The 15,913-nt window shown below is 45.7% G+C and overlaps 1 protein-coding gene across 1 annotated transcript in view; it reads left to right on the plus strand.

Moving 5' to 3' along the window:
* Positions 1-15,913, plus strand: part of LOC124253975 (1-phosphatidylinositol 3-phosphate 5-kinase-like) — a 101,482-nt gene that overhangs the window by 48,459 nt on the left and 37,110 nt on the right. Inside the window, 3 exon segments of the mRNA XM_046687829.1 lie at positions 6,610-6,703; positions 15,364-15,460; positions 15,689-15,785. Coding sequence (XP_046543785.1) covers positions 6,610-6,703; positions 15,364-15,460; positions 15,689-15,785 — 288 coding nt within the window.

Genomic DNA, 15,913 nt, shown 5'->3' on the forward strand with positions numbered 1-15,913 from the left:
AGGGTGGGTGGGTAGAAGGTGGGGTAGCAGGTGGGTGGGCAATAAGATTGGGGTAGCTGAGGGTGGGTGGGAGAAACAATAGAAGGTGGGGGTGATGAGGTGGGTATAAGAGTAGAAAGATGGGGAGTAGTAGAAGTGGGTAGGACTGTAGTAAATTGAGGTGGGTAGAAGAGTAGAAAGGTGGGGGTAGCTGAGGTGGGTAGAGCAGTAGAAGGTGGGGTAGCTGGAAGGTGAAGGTGGGATAGAGACAGAGAAGAGTAGAAGGTGGGGTAGCTGAGGGTAGAGCAGTAGAAGGTGGGGGGCTGAAGGGTGGGTAGGGTAGTAGAAGGTGGGGACTGGGATGGAGGTGAGGTTGGGTGTAGCGGTAGAAGGTGGGGGGTGGGTAGAGCAGTAGAAGGTGGGGTAACTGAGGTGGGTGCAGTAGAAAGGTGGGGGGTGGGTAGAGCAGTAGAAGGTGGGGTAGCTGAGGTGGGTAGAGAGTGAGTAGCAGAAGGTGGGGGTAAGCTGGGGTGGGTGGTGTGAAGTAGAGAGTTGGAGGACTGATCAATAGAAGGTGGGTTAAGAGTGGGTAGAGGGCAATAGAGGTGGGGTGGCTGGGTTAGTAGAAGTTACTGATAAGGTGAGGTGAAAGTACAGAAGATTGGTGGAATTGGCTGAGGTGGTGACGGGGTAGCTGAGGGTGGGTAGAACGGTAGAAGTTGGAGGACTGCTCAGGTGAGGGTGTGAAAGTAGAGATTGGTAGAGGTGGGTAGTAGAGGATTGGCTGGGGTGGGTGTAGCTGGGGTAATTGGGTAAGAGCAGAAACGGTAGATTAAGGTGGAGACAGGGTGGGTGGGCTGAGGTGGGTAAGAGCGGTAGAAGGTGGGGTGGAAGGGTGGGTGGTGAGGTGGGTGGTAGAAGTTGGAGGACTGATCAGGTGGGTAGAGCAATAGAGGTTCGATGCTGGGTTAGCTGAAAGGTGGGGTGGGTAGAGGCAGGTGGTGTTAGTAGAGAAGATTAGAGGTAGCTGAAGGTGGGTAGGGCGGTAGAGTAGAAGGTGGGGGTAGCTGAGGGTGGGTAGTGTAGTAGAGGTGGGGTGGAGCTGATTGGGTGGGTAAACGCAGTAGAAATTGGGTTAGCTGAGGTGGGTGAAACGGTAGAGGTGGGGACTGGCTGGGGTGTGTAGAAGCGGTAGAAGTGGGGGACTGATCAGGTGGGTAGTGTGTAGAAGGTGGGGGTGGCTGGGGTTGCAGAGGCAATGAAGGTGGGGTGGCTGGGGTGGGTAGGGCGGTGAAGTTGGAGGACTGATCAGGTGGGTGAGAGCGGTAGAAGGTGGGGTGAGGCTGGGTGTGGGTGGGGAGCAGGTGGGTGAAATAGAAGGTGGGGTGGCTGAGGGTCGTGGTAGTGTGAGTGCTGAAAGGGTGGGGGACTGATCAGGTGGAGGACGTGGGTGAAACAGTGCAGATTAAGGGTAGCTGAGGGTGGGTAGGCAGTATAAGGTCGGTGGGGTGGCTGAAACGGTAGAAGGTTAAGGAGTAGAAGGTGGGTATTGGCTGAGGTGGGTAGGGCAATAGAAGATGGAATTAGGTAGCTGAGGGTGGGTAGAGCAGTAGAGTGGTGGAGGACTGGTCGAGGTGGGTGCGCAGAGTAGAAGTAGAAGGTGGGGTAGCTGAGAGGTGGTTAGAACAGTAGAAAGTGGGGTGGATTGCTAACAGGTGGGTGGTGTCGTTAAGAACAGTAGAAGTGGGGGTAGCTGAGGTGGGTGGGGAACAATGGGAGATCAGGGTAGCTGAGGGTGTGGTGAAGTAGAAGTTGGGGTAGCTGAAGTGGGTAGAAACAGTAGAAGATTAGGGTGGAGATGGCGGGTGGGTGCGTGTAGTAGAAGGTGGGGGACTGATCAGGTGGGTAGAGCAATAGAAGGTGGGAATTGGCTAGAGGTGGGTAGAGCTAGGGGTGGGGTAGCTGAGGGTGGAGCGGTAGCAGAATGGGGTGGCTGGTGGGATTGGGGGTGATCAGATTAGGTGAATTGAGCGGTAGAAGGTGGGGTGGCTGAGGTGGGTGGTGCGGTAGAAGGTGGGAGTAGGAATTGAGGGGTGGGTAGAGCAGTAGAAAGGTGGGGTGGCAGGGTGGGTGGTGTTGAGAAGGTGGGTAGAAGATGGATGGGTAGTAGAAGGTGGGGATCAGAGAGGTGGTAGAAGGTGGCTGGCTGGAGATTGGGTAGAACGGTAGAAGATTGGGGAGGCTGATCGTGAGGTGGTAGAGTAGAACGATTAAAGGTAGGGTATCGGCTAAGGATGGGTAAGGTGTAGTAGGAAGTGGGGGACTGATCAGGTGGGTAGTGCAGTAGAAGATTGGGGTAGCTGAAAAGGTGGGTAGAGCAGTAGAAGGTGGGGTGGCTGAGGTGGGTAGAGCAGTAGAAGATGTGGTGGCTGATGAGGTGGGTAGAACGCAGTAGAAGGTGGGGTAGCTGAGGTGGGTAGAGCAGTAGAAGGTGGAATTGGCTGAGGGTGGGTAGTGCGGTAGAAGGTGGGAACTGATCAGGTGGGTGCAGTGTGGTAGAAGGTGGGACTAGCTGAGGTGGGTAGATGCAGTAGAAGGTGGGAGTGTAACTGGGGTGGGTGAGAGCAGGCGATAGAAGGTGGGGTGGCTGATCAGGTGGGTGAGAGAGCAGTAGAAGATTAAGGGTGACTGATCAGGTGGGTGGCAATAGAAGGTGGCAGTAGAAGGTGGGTAGTGCTAGAGGTTAGGTGTAGCTGAAATTGGGTAGAGCAGTGAGAAGGTGGGGATTGCTTCAGGTGGGTAGAGCAGTAGAAGGTGGGAGTAGCTGGATGGGAACAGGTGGGAAGAGCAGTAGAAGTCGGTAGGAAGCAATGCGGTGGGTAAAGATGTAGCTTAAAGGTGCATTAGTGGGGAATTGGACGATCAAGGTGGTAAGAACAATAAAGCTGGGACAGCTTAAAGTGCGATGGGGAAACAATAGAAAGGTGAGGGTAGCACGAGGTGGGTAGAGCAGTAGAAGTTGGAGGACTGACTGATCAGGTGGAGTGCAGGATTAGTAGAAAGGTGGGGGTAGCTACAGTAAAGTGGATGCTAGAGAGCAGTAGACGTAGAGTGGGAGTATGCTGAGGTGAAGACGCAGTAGAAGTCAGTAGCAAGGTGGGGTACTGATGAAGGTGGGTAGACGTCAGGTAGAAGGTGGGAATTAAATTAAGCTGAGGTGGGTAGAGCTGAGTAGAAGAATTGCAGAATTAGCTGAGGTGGGTGGAAACGGTAGAAGTTGGAGGACTGATCAGGTGGGTAGAGCAACAGTGAAGGTGGGGTAGCTGGGGTGGAGTAGAACAGTAAAGGGGTGGAATGAAAGGTAAAGTGGGGTAGAGCAGGTGGGTAAGATGGAATTGAAGCTTCGAATTGATGAAACGATAGAATTAAGGTGGGTAAGAGGCAAGGTAGAAGGTGGGGTAGCTGAGGGTCGTTAAAACAATAAAGTCGGTGGCTAAAGTGGGCAGAACAGTGGGTAGTGCTGAGTGCGGCAAACGAAGGTTAGACTGCTTAGAGGTGGGTAGAGCAGTAGAAGGTGGGGTCGAGCTGAGGTCGGTGGAGTCGATTAAGAACAGTAGAAGGTCGGAATTAGCTAAACGGTAAAGTTAAGGTATGATGATCGTGGATGTAGGCGGAGATCCAGGTGGAGTAGATTAAAAGTAGAAGATTAAATTGCTGGTGCGATTAGCTTCAGTAGGGTGGGTAGAAAGAGCGGTAGAAGGTGGTGGTGGCTGAGGGTGGGTGAAAGAACAGTAGAAGGTGGCGGTGACTGATCCAGTGGGTGAGTGTAGTAGAAGGGCAATGGGGTAGAATTAGCTGAGGGTGGGTGGAGGCAGTAGAAGATGGAGGACGCTGAGGTGGTGAAACGGCCGAAATTAAGAAGCTGGTGCGATGGTGGCGATGAAACAGGGTGGGTAGGTGCAATAGAAGTAGGAAATTAAGTGCAGTCAGGTCGCGATAGAACAACCGAAGGTGGGGACAAAGCTCGATTAGATGCGATAGAAGGTAAAGATTAGAAACTGGAATTAGGTGAAACAGTGGTGGAGGACAGAGCAGTAGAATGAAGTGGGGTAAGCTGAGATTGGGTGAAGCAGTAGGAAGGTGGAATTGGAACGTAGGTCGGGTGGCTGGGGTGATTAGAACAGTAGAAGATTAGAGATTAGCTGGAGGTTCGTAGAGAAGTGGAAGGTAAGGGGTGAAGCTGAAGATTGGGTAGAGCAGTAGAAGTAGAAGGAGGACTGATCAGGTGGGTAGAGGCAGTGAGAAGGTGGGGTAGCTAAGGGTGGGTAGAAGAGGCGATCAAATTGATGCAGAAGGCGGGTGAAAGGGTAGCTGAGACAAGGGTGAAAGGGTGGTAGATAGGAAGTGGGGGACTGATCAGGTCGTGTGTAGAGGCAATAGAAGGTGGGACAGCTCAGGTGGAGTAAAGGCAATAGAGTTGGAGGTAGCTGAGGTGGAGTAGAGCAGTAGAAGTTGGGGAGGACTGATCAGGTGGATAGTGTAGTAGAAGGGTGGGGTAGCAGTAGAAGGTCGAGGTGGGTAGAGGTTGCAGTAGAAGGTGGGAAATTAAGATAAATTAGCTGAGGTGGTCGGAAGGGCTGAGAGCAGTCGATTAAGCTAAGGATCGTTGAATTAATGGAGGACTGATCAGATCGTGGGTGAAGTTAAGTGCTTCGAGTAGTAGAAGGTGGGGATTACAGCTGGGATGCTGAGGTGGGTAGAAGGTCGGAGCTGGGGTTAAGTAGAAGGTAGAAGATTAAAGGATTAGGGGTAGCTGAGGACTGATCAGGGTGGGTAGAGCAGATAAGAGAAAGGTAGAAGGGGTAGCTGAGGATGATGGTGATTGAGGTTGAGCAGTAGAAGGTCGGTTTCATCAGGGGATAAATTAAAGCTGAGGGTAAATTAGTGCAGTTAAGGGAAGTGGGGACTGATAAGTTAGATAAAGGTAAGGTAGAGCAATTGAAAAGGTGTTAGAACAGTGAAGTTGCAGGACTCAGGTGGGTAAAGGTGCTAAGTGCGATGAACAGTGGGTTAAATTAGGCTGGAGGTGGGTAGAGCGTTAATTAAGTGAGTTAAGTTGGATTGGGGACTGATCAGGTAGGTGGGATTAAAGTGTAGTAGGAAGTGAAGGGGGAATTAACTGGGGTGGGTGGAAGAGCAGTAGGACGAAGGTGGTGGGAAGTGGTTAGCTGAGGTGGGTGAAACAGTAAGTGGGGACAAGGGTCGTTAGAAGTAGGGGGACAGCTCAAATTGGTGGGGAACGGTAGGAGGTGGGGTACAGCTGGGGTGGAGTAGAGAAGTAGGAGGTGGGGGACAGCTCAGGTGGGTAGAGCAGTGGGGAAGTGGTGGTACAGCTGAGGGTGGGTAGAGAAGTAGGAAGTGGGGGACGAAACAGATTGGTGAGAACGGTAGGGAGTGGGGACGACAGCTGGGGTTAAGGTAGGGAACAGGGTGGAGTTGGAGGACTGAATCAGGTGGGTAGAGAATAAGGAATAAGGATGACAACTCGGGTGGAGTAGAGGGGCGGTAGGAAGTGGGAATTACAGCTCAGGTGGGTAGAGCAGTAGGAAGTGGGGGTTTGGCTCGGGTGGGTGCAGTAGGAAGTGGGGGACAGCTCAGGTGGGTAGAGAAGTGGGGAAGTAGGGGCACAGCACAAATGGGTAGAGCGGTGAGATTGGGGGACAGCTCAGGTGGGTAGAGTAGTGGGTAATGAGGGACAGGCTCAAATGGGTGAGAAGTGGGAAGTGGGGACAGAATTCAAATGCGTTGGGGAGCAGTAGGAGGATGAAGCGACGGCTCGGGTGGGTAGGGAAGTGGTAGGAAGTGGAGGGACGGCTCAGGTGTGTAGAGAAGTGGGAAGTTAGGGACGGCTCGGGTGGGTAGAGGCAGTAGAGATGATGACAGCCTTGAGTAGATGCAATGGTAGAAAATGGATGCAGGTAACATCATTGCAACAGGAAAAGGTGGGGACAGCTTAGGTTGGTAGAAATTGTAAAGATTTGGGTAATGCATCAAAGTAACAGAAGATCCCTGACTCTGACTGTGATATAAAAGAGTTTTTGTTTATTGTAGTATCAAACTGTAGTTATAATCAGTATTAATACTACAGCTATTGCAACCACTAGAACACCCAGCTGTGTTCCAGCAATATCATGGCACGAACAAAACAAATGGGCTTCACGCTTTGTATCCATGTGGGAAGACCCGGGTCTTCACCATGAAGACCAAATGCTTTAACCACAAGGTGACCCAACTGCCTTGCTGATGTTTGAAAGAAGTGACGTTTTCCTGCCTCTCACAAGCACAAGAGCCTAAGGAACGAGATACACTATTATATCTTAACTGGTACTGGTTATTTCACAATGTAAAACTTATGTTGAAAATCTGAAGATATTAATTGTGTAATGTAGGATTTCTGGTAGAGCTAAGTAGTGTTCTTTGAATTATTGGGAATGATAATTATGGTTCCATGATACTGCATGGAATATTCACTGTTCCACATCTAGGGGCAGACAGATGGTTGCTATCTTTTAACAAAGTTAAACAAAGGTACACAAAGTGACCTCATTTGGAAGTTATTTCTTCACCAAGGTACTGAGTTTAAGCCAGTGTTCCTTGAGATACACGATGACCTGATCAAGTTGAAGAGACTGGTGGCTGAGGCTGTGGTACGCTGGAACACCAAGTAAGCAAATACCCACCTCACACTATAGTCCCAGTACTGCCATCTACATCACAGTATATTGCCAGTACTGCCATCTACATTTATTATTTATTTTATTATAGGATATTTATATAGCGCACATATCCACGCAACTAGTGCATGCTCAAGGCGCTGGTATTTTTTCCCTCGATCATTGGATGTCAATCTCAACAGCACATCGTATTATCAATCTCAACTCCCTGGGGAGTATACAACTCTTGCAGCCACTAGGCGCACCGAGTTATTGTGGCTTTCTCATCCTAACGATGTAGATGGCAGTACTGGTAATACACTGTGATGTAGATGGCAGTACTGGGAATACACTGTGATGTAGATGGCAGTACTGGTAATATACTTTGATATAGATGGCAGTACTGGTAATATATTGCAGATGTAGATGGCAGTAATACTAATGGTAATATACAATACCGTGATGTAGATGGCAGTACTGGTAATACACTGTGATGTAGATGGCAGTACTGGTAATATATTGTGATGTAGATGGCAGTACTGGTAATATATTGTGATGTAGATGGCAGTACTGGTAATATATTGTGATGTAGATGGCAGTACTGGTAATATATTGAGATGTAGATGGCAGTACTGGTAATATATTGTGATGTAGATGGCAGTACTGGTATTATATTGTGATAGATGATAGATGGCAGTACTGGAATGTAGATATTCTGTGATGTAGATAGATGGCAGTACTGGTAATATATTGTGATGTAGATGGCAGTACTGGTAATATATTGTGATGTGGGTGTGGTGCTGTGTATATTGTGTGTGGTGCTTGGTACTGTGTCCACTGTGTGCTGGTGTGTGATGTGGTCGGTCTGGTCATGGTCTGGCTGTGCCAGTACCATGCCTGTGTGTGTGCATCTGTCTGTGTGCCTGTGGCCTGTGTGTGTGCCATCTGTGTGCTGTGTGTCTGTGTCTTCCTGTGTGTGGTGCCGTCTGTCTGGTGTCTGTGTCTGGTGCTGTCTGTGGTCTGTGTGCTGGTGCCATCCTGTCTGGTCCTGTGTCGGTGTCTCTGTCCTGGTGCGTTCTGTCTGTCTCGTCTGTCCGTTGTGGTCCTGTCCTTGGTGTGGTGTTGTCTGTGTGGTCATTGTCTGTCCTGTGCTGTGTGCTGTCGTCTGTCCATTGTGTGTGGTCTCCGTGTCCTTGGTGCCATCTGTGTCTGGTGCTGTCCGTTGTCTGGTCCTGTGCTGTGTCGTCATCCATTGTGTCCTGTGTCGTGTCTGTGTCCTGTCTCGTGCCTTGGTCCTGGTCTGTCTGTCTGTGTCTTGGTGCCTCCTGTGTCTGGTGTCCTGTGATTCCTGATTCTGTCTGTCAGTCCTGTGTGTGGTCTGTCTGTGTCCTGTCCTGTGGTCTCTGGTCCTGTCTGTCTCTGTCTCAGTGTCTTTCTGTGTGTGTTCTATGTGTCATCCTGGTCCTGGTGTCATCTGTCTGTCTGTCTGTGTCTGGTCATCTGTCTGGTCCTGTGTCAAGTGTGTCCTGGTGATTCCATCCTGGTGTCCATCCTGTGTGTGTGTTCTGTCCTGTGTGTCCTCTGTGTGTGTTGTCTGTCTGTCTCTATGTCCATATCCTGGTCTCTGTGGTCTCCATCCTGTGTGTGTGTGTCTGTGTGTCCTGTGTCCTGGTCTCCATCTTGTGTGTCTGTGTGTGTCTGGTCCTGTCTGTGTGTGTGTGTCGTGCTGTCGTGTCTGTGTGTCGTCTATCTGTGTGTGCTGTCTGTGTCCTTGTCATCTGTGTGTCAGTCCTGTGTCTGTGTCTGTCACAGTGTCCTTGTGTGTGTCTACATCTGTGTCTGTGTGTGTCTATCCTGTGTCTCTACATGTGTCTGTGTTGTCAGTCTCTGTCTGTGTGATTTTTATCTACATCTGTGTGTGCTACATCTGTGTCTGTCCGTGTGTGTGTCTGTGTCTGTGTCTCCATCCTGTGTCTGTCTGGTCCTCTGTGGTCCTGTCTGTGTCTCTGTGTCTCTGTCTGTGTCTGGTCATCCATCTGTGTCTGTGCTGGTCTGTCTGTCTCTATCCTGGTCCTGGTCTGGTCGTCTACATCAGTGTGTGTTCTGTGCTGTGTGTCTGTCTGTCTCCATCTGTCTGATTCATGTCATCTGTCTGGTCTGTCTCTGTCCTGGTGTCTCTGTGTCTGGTCTCCATCCTGTCTTGTCCTGTCTCAGTCCTGTCCTGGTCGGGATTCCATCCTGATTCATGCTGGTCTGTCTACATCCAGGATTCATTGCCTGTGCTGCCGTCTACATCACAAATATGTGCCAGTTGTGTCTATGTCAAGTGTCACCAGTGCTGTGTCTACATCACAGATATGTGTGGTCACTGCCATCTGTCACAATGGGGTGCCTGTGCTGCCATCCTACATCCTGATTATAGTGTGGTGCTGCCATCTGTCTGATAGATTGCCTGTGCTGTCTACATCCTGGTATGTTCCCAGTTGCTGTCATCTACATCTGATTATGTTCCTGTGCTGTGTCTACGTCTGATTATGATCTACGTCATGTTCCCAATTGCTGTCTGTCATTATGTTCCTGTGTGTCTACATCCTGAGTTAATGATTATGGTGCTGTGCATCTACGTCTGATTGATTGCTGCATCTGTCTGATATGTTCTCGGTGCTGCCATCTGTCTGGTGTCTCAGTGCTGTGTCTGATATGTTATGATTGTCTGTCTGATTATGTTATGGATGCTGTCTACGTCTGTCTCAATGATTGTGTCATCAGTCCTGCCATCTGATTATTATGATCTCGGTCTTGTCATCTATAATCTGATATGTCTCCAGTTTGCCATCTACGTCTGGTATATTATCCTTCCTCGGTGCTGTGTCCATCATGGATCTGATGTGTGCGGTGCTGCCATCTATCATCTGATATGTTACTACCATGCTGTCATCTGTCTACATGTATGGATGCTGTGTACATGATAATGTTGCTGTGTCTACGTCTCCATTACCATCTGCATCCCTATTATATTCCACCAGTGCTGCATATCCTATCATCTTCCATGTATATTACCATTGTTGCTGCCTTCCTTCCATTCACAGTATCCATTATGTTACCACCATCTACATCCATTCCATTACCTATTACCATCCATCTATGTGCCACCATCTATATCCATTATATCCTGTCCATCCATCCTGTTATCACTAGTATCCATTCTTCCATTACTGTACCATCCACATCTGTCCATTCCTGTCCATTCTGTCTATTCTTTAATTTTCCATCTACATCCTGTCCGTGCCTGTACTACCATCTACATCTGTTATATTCCACCATCTACATCTATTCCACTACCATCTCCATCTGGCTCATTTCACCATCTTACATATTATTCCATCCACATCTGTGCTATTTTCCATCTACATCTCAGTATATTCCATTCTACATCTGTTTATATTCCTGTATCCATACATTCTGTGTACCATCCATCTTTTAGTGTCCTTCTATCCATCTACTACATCTATATATTTCCATCCATCAGTATATTACCAGTACCATCTACATATATTCTACTTCTGTTATATTCCATTTCACCATCTACGTCTATTCCACCATCTACATCACAGTATATTATTTTCCATCTACATCTATATTCTTTAGTACTGTCATCTATATTCTGTCCATCTACATCTTGTCATCTATCTTTCTCTGTCCACCATCCTACATCTGTCTAGTATATCATCTTTGTGTATTTTCACCGTCTGTATCTTCCACTCCATCTGTCTATATTTTCCAGTACTGTCATCTACATCTGTGTGCAGTCATCTATTCTACCATCTTTATCTATTATATCCATTATTCCTGTGTTCTTCATCTACATCCTGTGCTATTTTCCATTCCTACATCTGTCTCTTCTGTGCACCATCTGTCTCTTTTCCATCTTCCATTATTACCATCTTACATCTATGTCATCTACATCCACATTATTCCATCTATCCATTCTATCCTGTCTATATCCATATTTTATATTATTTTTACCATCTACATCATTATATTATATTTTCAGTGTCATCTACATCTGTATGCCATCTATGTCAAGTACATTTATGTTTTCTATTTGTCACAGTATATTCATCCTGTTATTCTGTGCACCATCCATTATATTATTTCTATATATTATTTTATCATTCCATCCATTATTCCGGTCCATTCCATCCATTATATTTTCATCTACATCTATTCTATTTTCCATCTACATCTATATATTCCCTCATCTACATCCATATTCCACCATCTGTCCTATCCATTCACCATCCTCCTTCTCTTCCTTGTGTGTCTATCATCCTTTCTTCTATTCCATCTGTCTGTGTGCTATTCCAGTCCTTGTCTGTCTGTCTATTGTCCATTGTCGTCTGTCTCTGTGTCTGTGTCATCTGTCTCCGTACTGTGCTGTCATCTGTGTCCATTGTCATCTGTCCTGTCCGTTGTGTCTGTGTCTGTCATGTCTGTGTCCATGTCTGTCATCTGTCTCTGTGTCCTTCTGGTCTGTGTCTGTCTGTGTCTACATCGTCTATGTCTGTGTCTGGTGTCTGTGTCTGTGTCCTGTCTGCCTCTGTGTGTGTCTGTGTCTGTGTGTCTCTGTCTCTGTCCTGTGTCTGTCCTGTGTCTACATCTGTGTCTGTGTGTCCTCTGTGTCTGTCGTGGTGTCATCTGTGTCCTGTGTCTGTGTCTGTGTCCTGTCCTGTGTGTCTGTCTGTGTGTGTTGTCTGTGTGTGTCTGTCCTGTGTGTGTGTCCATGTGTGTGTGTCCTGTGTCTGTCTGTGTGTGTCTGTCTGTGTCCTCTGTGTGTGTCTGTCCTGGTGTCTCTGTCCTGTCTGTCTGTGTCTGTGTGTGTCATCTCGTCTGTGTCTGTCTGTGTCCTCTGTCTGTGTGTGTCCTACAGTGTGTGTGTCTGTGTGTGTGTCCTGTGTGTGTGTGTCTCTGGTGTCTGTGTCCTGTGTCTGTGTCCTGTGTGTCTGTCTCCTGTGTCCTGTCCTCTGTCTGTCTCTGTCTGTCTCAGTGTCCTGTGTGTCTCATCTGTGTCTGTCTGTGTCCTCTGTCCTGGTGTGTCTGTCTGTGTCCTGGTGTCTGTGTCATCTGTGTCTGTGTCCCTGGTGTCTGTCTGTGTCTGTCTGGTCTCCATCCTGTGTCTGTCCTGTCCTGGTGTCATCCTGTGTGTTCTACATCCTGGTGGTCTGGTCTGTCATCTGTCTGATTATGGTCTATAGGTCACTGTGGTCCTGATTGTCCTGGTGTGATGGTCACTGTCCTGATTAGTCTCAGTCCTGTCGGGATCCATCTACACTGCCATCTACATCACAGTATATTACCAGTACTGCCATCTACATCACAATATATTACATTACCAGTACTGCCATCTACATCATTAGTATATATTACCCAGTACTGCCATCTACATCACAGTATATTACCAGTACTGCCATCTACATCATAGTATATTACCAGTAACTGCCATCTACATCACAATATATTACCAGTACTCAAGCATCTACATCATTAGTATATTACCAGTACTGCCATCTACATCACAATATATTACCAGTACTGCCATCTACATCACTGCCATCTACATCACAGTATATTACCAGTACTGCCATCTACATCATATTACCAGTATATTACCAGTACTGCCATCTACATCACACTGCCATATATTACCAGTACATCATCTACATATATATTACCAGTACTGCCATCTACATCACAGTATATTACCAGTACTGCCATCTACATCACAATATATTACCAGTACTGCCATCTACATCACAGTATATTACCAGTACTGCCATCTACATCACAATATATTACCAGTACTGCCATCTACATCACAGTATATTACCAGTACTGCCATCTACATCACAGTATATTACCAGTACTGCCATCTACATCACAGTATATTACCAGTACTGCCATCTACATCACAGTATATTACCAGTACTGCCATCTACATCACAGTATATTACCAGTACTGCCATCTACATCACAATATATTACCAGTACTGCCATCTACATCACAGTATATTACCAGTACTGCCATCTACATCTCAATATATTACCAGTACTGTCATCTACATCACAGTATATTACCAGTACTGCCATCTACATCACAATATATTACCAGTACTGCCATCTACATCACAGTATATTACCAGTACTGCCATCTACATCACAATATATTACCAGTACTGCCATCTACATCACAGTATATTACCAGTACTGCCATACATCACAGTATATCACACTGCCATCTACATCACAATATATTACCAGTACTGCCATCTACATCACAGTATATACATTACCAGTACTGCCATCTACATCATTAATATATTACCAGTACTGCCATCTACATCACAATATATTACCAGTACTGCCATCTACATCACAGTATATTACCAGTACTGCCATCTACATCACAGTATATTACCAGTACTGCCATCTACATCACAATATATTACCAGTACTGCCATCTACATCACAGTATATTACCAGTACTGCCATCTACATCATTACCAGTAATATATTACCAGTACTGCCATCTACATCACAGTATATTACCAGTACTGCCAGTACATCACATCATCTACATCACAGTATATTACCAGTACTGCCATCTACATCACAGTATATTACCAGTACTGCCATCTACATCACAGTATATTACCAGTACTGCCATCTACATCACAGTATATTACCAGTACTGCCATCTACATCATCAGTATATTACCAGTACTGCCATCTACATCACAGTATATTACCAGTACTGCCATCTACATCACAATATATTACCAGTACTGCCATCTACATCACAATATATTACCAGTACTGCCATCTACATCACAATATATTACCAGTACTGCCATCTACATCACAGTATATTACCAGTACTGCCATCTACATCACAATATATTACCAGTACTGCCATCTACATCACAGTATATTACCAGTACTGCCATCTACATCACAATATATTACCAGTACTGCCATCTACATCACAGTATATTACCAGTACTGCCATCTACATCATTATATATATTACCAGTACTGCCATCTACATCACAGTATATTACCAGTACTGTCATCTACATCACAGTATATTACCAGTACTGCCATCTACATCACAGTATATTACCAGTACTGCCATCTACATCACAGTATATTACCAGTACTGCCATCTACATCACAATATATTACCAGTACTGCCATCTACATCACAGTATATTACTAGTACTGCCATCTACATCACAATATATTACTAGTACTGTCATCTACATCACAGTATATTACCAGTACTGCCATCTACATCACAATATATTACCAGTACTGCCATCTACATCACAGTATATTACCAGTACTGTCATCTACATCACAGTATATTACCAGTACTGTCATCTACATCACAGTATATTACCAGTACTGCCATCTACATCACAGTATATTACTAGTACTGCCATCTACATCACAGTATATTACTAGTACTGCCATCTACATCACAGTATATTACCAGTACTGTCATCTACATCACAGTATATTACTAGTACTGCCATCTACATCACAATATATTACCAGTACTGCCATCTACATCACAGTAAATTACCAGTACTGCCATCTACATCACAGTATATTACCAGTACTGTCATCTACATCATGTATAATACCAGTACTGCCATCTACATCACAGCATATTACCAGTACTGTCATCTACATCACAATATATTACCAGTACTGTCATCTACATCACAGTATATATTACCAGTACTGCCATCTACATCATCAATATATTAAGTACTGCCATCTACATCACAGTATATTACCAGTACTGCCATCTACATCACAGTATATTACCAGTACTGTCATCTACATCACAATATATTACCAGTACTGCCATCTACATCACAGCATATTACCAGTACTGTCATCTACATCACAATATATTACCAGTACTGCCATCTACATCACAGTATATTACCAGTACTGCCATCTACATCACAATATATTACCAGTACTGCCATCTACATCACAGTATATTACCAGTACTGTCATCTACATCACAATATATTACCAGTACTGCCATCTACATCACAGTATATTACCTGTACTGTCATCTACATCACAGTATATTACCTGTACTGTCATCTACATCACAGTATATTACCAGTACTGCCATCTACATCACATTATATTACCAGTACTGTCATCTACATCACAATATATTACCAGTACTGCCATCTATATCAAAGTATATCACCAGTACTGCCATCTACATCACAGTATATTACCAGTACTGCCATCTACATCACAATATATTGCCTGTACTGCCATCTACATCACAGTATATTACCAGTACTGCCATCTACATCACAGTATATTACCAGTACTGCCATCTACATCACAATATATTGCCTGTACTGCCATCTACATCACATTATCGTGTCAGTACTGCCGTCAAGATCACACTATATACTCCAGTTCTATCATCAATATTGCAGCAAAATTCGTGTTTCTTATTGATAAATTTAATTTGGAAATAAGTAGCATTATAAACATGTTGGGGGTGAATGATAAATTTATGTCTTGTCATTTAGTGTAAGTTTCACTTTGTATTGTTGGCGTTTTTGTGCAGAATTCAGGAATTCCTGACACATCAGCAGAAGAAATACAAGCTGCAGGCCAGTGGCTCCAAGAAGGACAGGGACAACTTGTCTGTGTCTGCAGATGAGGTGAGACTGGGAACAGGGGAGTCAAATGGACATGAAGTGAGATGACTGAAGGGACTATATTCTCTTCAGGGTTGAGGACAGTGTGTTCATGCAAATAAAGGTTTTGGCAATATTTTTGCAACACAGGTAATCTGTTTCACCAACCAGATAATTCCGAGTAAGGTCTAGCACTCAATGCTGAGCTTGTGTGGATGCCAAGAGACTTGATCACTTATGCTTTACTTTCAGCTTGACCGATCCTCCCCACGATATGAAGAGAGGTTGTTACACAGTAGGAAGGAAACTGACTCACCCAACATCGATGTTCCAGAAGGGGACAGTGGAGGTTAGTTTCAGGCAGTGTAAGACAACAGACTCCCTTCTAATAGGTTGTATCCCCTAAATCAGACAGTAGTCAGACCTCCCCTTTAGAAGACAAGCAGGCAGACTACCCAGTATGTATAGAGGATATTT

The sequence above is a fragment of the Haliotis rubra genome, unplaced genomic scaffold (assembly GCF_003918875.1).
Source record: "Haliotis rubra isolate DU_JTF1 unplaced genomic scaffold, ASM391887v1 Scf56, whole genome shotgun sequence".
Lineage (NCBI taxonomy): Eukaryota > Metazoa > Mollusca > Gastropoda > Lepetellida > Haliotidae > Haliotis > Haliotis rubra.